The sequence below is a fragment of the Schistocerca nitens genome, chromosome 3, assembly GCF_023898315.1.
Source record: "Schistocerca nitens isolate TAMUIC-IGC-003100 chromosome 3, iqSchNite1.1, whole genome shotgun sequence".
Classification (NCBI taxonomy): Eukaryota; Metazoa; Arthropoda; class Insecta; order Orthoptera; family Acrididae; genus Schistocerca; species Schistocerca nitens.
The window spans coordinates 747,472,116-747,478,115 of NC_064616.1; the positions used below are offsets into that span (position 1 = coordinate 747,472,116).

At 35.4% G+C, this 6,000-nt stretch overlaps 1 protein-coding gene across 1 annotated transcript in view; it reads left to right on the top strand.

Moving 5' to 3' along the window:
• LOC126248735 (adapter molecule Crk) overlaps positions 1 to 4,659 on the top strand; it is a 33,354-nt gene extending 28,695 nt beyond the window's left edge. The window contains exons 5-6 of the mRNA XM_049950054.1: positions 1,378 to 1,485; positions 1,594 to 4,659. Coding sequence (XP_049806011.1) covers positions 1,378 to 1,485; positions 1,594 to 1,812 — 327 coding nt within the window. The 3' untranslated portion in view covers positions 1,813 to 4,659. The remainder of the gene's footprint in view (positions 1 to 1,377; positions 1,486 to 1,593) is intronic.
• The last annotated feature ends 1,341 nt before the right edge of the window (positions 4,660 to 6,000 follow it).

A 6,000-nucleotide genomic window follows, 5' to 3' on the forward strand; every position in this document is an offset into this window, starting at 1 on the left:
TTCTGTGATTAGGCTTACACTGGTTTGGTGTTGTCCATGGTATTCTGTTGCTGCATCCCTTTTTCATGCCTGCTGCGTGGATATGAACCATTTCCACCTTCTCCTGATGTGTATACATTGCAGTATGAGTCACTACATTGCAGAACAGGGCTACACAAGTCTGGTAACTGGTATCCCTTAAACATGCTTCCTCTGGACTACATTAACCAATTGCCTCAAAGAGAACCACTCGTGTGGTACTAGACACTGCAGGGCACGGCGTGGTGCAGGTGGGTCATTCCTATTGTGGTTTTCGCTATCACCACTAATACCGAATTCGTCCTAGGGAACATGACCTTCGAATCACCATGCATATTTGGTGTCAATGAAAGTGCTTTGTACAAAAGTCTAGCACATATGTGTAGAAGAGTAAGGAAAAAAAAACATGGGTAATGATAATAGTTTAATATTGCTTATAGCATTAAGTTAAAACATGAGAACTACTAATGATCATGGCAAACAGAATTGTAAGAAATACCATATTGTTACTGTCACCACTGAAAGTGCTTTAAAATTTATAAAATAATGTAAAAATTAATTTGCGTTCTGTGTTTCCCGTGTAAACCCGCAAAGCAGTATTTGGGAGCCTATACAAAGTACTCAGTTCAGCATTTATTAAGTCACATTCAGTGATGTTTTGTGAATCAGGACTCCTAAGTGTGTCAGTTTTGGGTCTCCAAATATGGGAGTTTCTGTCTTAAGGCAGTCCTCAGAATCAACATAATCTTCTTTTCCCAAATGCAAGTTCTTTGCAACATTTGTAAAAATAGCAGCAAAAATGTGAGACTATATGCCATGAGACCCTTAAATTGGTTTTAAACAGCTTCCCGATTGCTAACATAGTCTCTTAACTGCCAATCTTGTCATAAAACTGTGCAAATTGTTTTCAGATTAAAATTTTTTAAACTCGATTTTTCAATGTGAATTCATGTGCAAAGCATCCAGATTTAGGTTTCCCTGGCTTATGGAAATCACTGGAGGTAAATGATGGGATTTTTCCTTTGACAAAGGAAATCAACTCTGTCATTTTCGTTCTTATCCATTCTGTCTTTGAACTCAGTACCTGGTGTCCACATGTCAATGGGACATTAAACTGTGATATTCCTCCATTCATTTCATACTTAAAAATATATTTTTATGTTGGTTTATAGGGTTCAAATTTTTAGAGAGAAAGATGTAACAAATTAGTTATCTAAAACATCAAAACATATGAGTCAGAAGACAGAAAACTTGCTTTAAAGTAGTGTGTAGATGCTCCAGCGAGACTTGAATTGTAATACTTGATAAACTGATATTCCAGTTTAGTGAAGACTAAATAAAGTTTCTAATTTGTTTCAGTACGATGACACCCAGCAGTGTGTGCCAGAAATTCATAGACCCGGATCTGGTGGTGGAAATCCAGTGAGCCATCAACAAGAAGTTTCCATTCGAAGAACAAATATACAGGTAAAAATCGTTGTAATCTCTCTCTCTCTCTCTCTCTCTCTCTCTCTCTTTCTAACTCTAAGTTAATATATTTTTGCATATTTTTATTTTTGTTTTCTTTTTATACAGCGGAAGCTTCCTGCTTATGCCCGTGTCAAACAGGCAAGAGTGCCAAATGCCTATGATAAAACAGCATTGAAGCTTGAGGTCGGTGATATCATAAAAGTAACAAAAATGAATATAAATGGACAGTGGGAAGGAGAATTGAATGGAAAGGTTGGCCATTTCCCATTTACACATGTTGAGTTTGTTGACTCCGAAAACAATGATGGTACTGATGAAAGTTAAGGTGGGTCCTTGAAGAAAACGATGTAAATTTTATGAGAAATGTGTGTATCACACTAGGATGAATAAAGCATACTAGATGGGCTTTTCTAAAATATGCTGTAGTGGAGTTAGGATTCATTATAACCAGATACGCCATTACTGGCAATGAAAGGGCCTGGAAAAAAGTTCATAAAATTTTCTCTGATTAAAAGGAAATGATAAGTCACATGTAGTAATGAAATGCTCTGAAGTGGACACAGCATTGCTAATAGACAGAGAAAATGCAGAATGTTTGTAAGTTGATTGCTGCATATTGCAATCAATCTGCTATTCATTACAGCTACTTTTGAAGTTTGAAAGACAAAATTGGTTTCTATGGTTATCAGTCTGTGAGCACAAGGAAAACACCGGGGAGAACGTCAGAAAATTTGAGCATTTTCTGTTTTGTATATGAATAATATTACACATTCTGTTGTTTTATCTCTTTATGTACAGCTGATAACAATTGATACATGCAGTCAATATGTGGAGCAGCTATAGCATGATAGCTCTGTAAAGGAGTGAAAAGATAGAAGCAACAAGGTTCATTAATAATTTTATGTATATAGTACTAAAGAGGAACTTATGAACTAAGCGTAAGTGATGAACTTTTATACGCAATTTGAAGTTTGCTGAATGTAATGAACTGTACTTTGTAAATTGCACCACTGTTTGTTTACTAAAATGTGGCTTTTGTTGTTATACAGAGCTCCACTTGTCTGTTTACGCTGTCTGGATACTGTAAGGATACAATCCTGTTCACATTTCATTTTCAGTATGAAATAATAAAACTGAGTACTATAACTTCTGTAATTTGTTGGCACATTTGACACGCAATTATGTTCCATTATGCTGCTTGCATTGTATAAAGTGCTGCTTTACTCTAATAATGTGTGCATCTGAACTGCCTCTGAGGATTTTAATAGCCTTACTATATTTTGTCATATAATTATCCACTGTTATGGAAAATATATTCTGCTGTGGTGGCTAACAGTGGAAAATTCAGACTGATATATAGAAGTTTTAAGACACGCTACTTGTTGTAAATGGTTGAAGCAAATCTTTCATCATATTGAATGTTGTGTGAGATTGTAACTAATTCCACGCATCTTGCTGACCTTTGTGTTTTGCTGGGTGTGAGTGATGATAGAATCTGCCAGTTGGACCTTTCTGTTGTGCCCACTTCTGAGTGACATGCCTCAAGCACTGTTGTGCCTGTAGGTAATATATCATTATACGTAATTGTCCTGATTATGTTAAACATTGCTGTCTTCCAGTGAAAAAAAGTGGTCCATGAATATTTGTATACAATAAGGGTACCCTTTTTTAAGATAAGTATGTTTCTTGGTTCTAGACTGGTAGGCTTTTGCTTGTGTTTTTGCTGCAGTAATTATACCAGTGTAATTTATGTTAGCAACTGAAAAGAGTATATACACAATTTAGTTTATATATATATCAAACTAGCAATCATTGTTACTGCCCTTTTTTATGAGATTCATCTTCATTCTTATAAAATTCTCTTGTTGGTTTTAGCGACACTGCAATGACTGCTGATTCTATAACACTCAGTATGTTTAGTGACAGTTTGTAAAAATGTCATTGGGTATATTTTCAGATTTTCTAATTTTGAAACTTGGAAGTTTTAATGTCTACATGCAGTTATTTCAGTAGCTAATGAAGAGTGGTACTTGTGCAATGTGTGTTATGATTTATATTGTCACTAATTGAAGATTTTTCTAATGATTCCTTGAATCACACTTAAAAATATTCAGTTATGTTCATATCTGCTGTTTTGATTCCCGACTGTCTCATAAACTTTTCCAAGCCATAATTATACAAAAGTTTCTATTCATGAATTTTTAAAAAATACTTTGGATCATAAAATACATTGCACAAAGTTAAAATAAAGAACTCAATTATGGAAACTGTCATACTGAAGGAGGGTCAGAAATCTTATTATGCTACAGTTTGGTCCAAAAATAAAATATTGAATCTGAATGTGATGTAAATTGCTAATGTGATATGTCGGTGGTATTTTCGTTACATTCTGTATGCAGCCCATATAGTTGTTTAGCTAGAAAGTAAATTTAGCCTAGATGTGGATGTAATTGTTTTATGTGGGCAAGTAGTTCTGCAGAGATGATTGTATGGCAGACTGTATCACAGTGATATTAAATGTGAATCAGCAAGCGTGAAAATTTGCTCAGAAATCTGTATTTAATTAGAATGTAAGGCAATCTTCCTCAATTATATCAAATATAAGGTAGTTTTGTCAACAGTTACCTATAGTTCTGTTAATGTACACTGTTCAGCTCTTTGCTCCATGTGGTATGTACATTATGAATCTGAAATAGATTTACCATTTTACATATTTATAACATACTGGATAATGCATATAATTTGTTTGTTATTTATTATGAGGGAATCCATGCACAAAACATTATTTTGCCAGCACTCATATTTGTCAAAACTGCTGGCTGCTATATCAACAAACGTATACAATGTCATATATGACACTCATTCTGTGATTGTCAAGAAGAGTCAACTCATTGAATCCCACAAACTTGTGCAAGTACACCCAAAGAATCTGAAACACGTAGATTTGATTGATTGTGCACATGAAAATTAAGATCTGGAGCTTTTTATTTATATTGATTTATCTAGTGTTCTGTACTGTCAGTGACAGAAGTCATGTGAACATTGTATATTCATGAATATGATACTTCAAAGTACTACCTACAAACACTGAAAGTTAAGAATTTGGGTTGCCTTATATTTCATGTAACTGTGCTGACTGACTTATAGGAAAAATATATTTGATGCAAATTTTTTGATAGGTGTAATTTTCCCATCTACAATCCGTGTATATTTTTTGTGTATTTACTGACAACATTCATCACAAGTATGTCAAGTGAACAAATAAGAAACATCCTTCTTAAATGATGTAAATTATGAAAGTTACACAAATTTAGCTCTTTGAAGATTCTTGATGGACACTATTTACATGGCCCATTGAAGCTTCAGAGCCACAAATTATGCCTGCAAGAAAGAATGCAGTTAACACTTTTGTAAGTGGGTTTCAGAAATGCCAGAAAGATGTGTATTAGTGAACATTGTAACCGGTTTGCTCTCTATAGCCTCACACCTCATGCTTCAGTTTTTTACATCCCAGGAATTTCCACCACAAGAAGAGCTAACACATGGGGATCCAGTTTCTGCTACTAATTATCTTAATAATTAGCATATGGGAAATGAAAAGTTCACTTGTTGAGGTAATACGTATTGTGTTAAGTTTCTGTATGTTACAATGGGTATTATCATAACAAGGTAACTGTCACATGTGGACTAACCTGAAAATATGTGTTAAATACATGCTCCAGGATGCGTAAGTTAGCAAGAAATGTTAGAAGGTTCTGTTTGTGTATGTGTCATGTGGTACATTTCTTCTAGTTACTGTGCATTTTCCGCCCAAGTCTTTGTAGCAGATATCACTCTAGTTGCTGCAAAGTATGCTATAGTTGGAGTCACGAACAATGGCGGTCGAGTTTAGGCTTGTTCTGCGCACCTATGTCGCACATTCTCTGACAGCCAATGAGCATTCAGTAGTGTTCTGAGCACTCTGTTGTGGATGTTGTATGCAATGTGAGCATTATATGTTATCATAGCAAGTTATCTGGTGAATTTTTGTTCCATTTGTTGTGAGTTGTCATGGCTGATGGTGGTTGTGAGTGACAAATTCCATACAAGCAAGCAAGAGACATAATTTGCGGGATACGTGCTTGCTTCAAGTGCAAAGCCCTTCTGTGCACGTACCACAACTGTCGCTTGCAATCGGTGACAATGCAGTCCCCATCTCTGTCTTGACCTGTGTGAACCGCCATAGTTTGTGGATCAGACTACAGTAGTAGATGTGATTAATGATTGTTTAATAGAGAAAAATGTGCTAATGGAGTGTAAACTTGAAATGCAGCAAGCCACATGACTATTAGGTAGTGAGCTACCCTAAAGGGGGGGGGGGGGGTGGAGATCTCAAATACAGCAGTAGAGTGAAATTAATTCACTTACTGCACTAATTAATTAATGTTGGCCTGTTTCAGTCCTCATGCATTCCTAACCAATAATATGTTTATAATAATGACTGCCCAATGTAAAACAGTAGGAGGTTTGTGT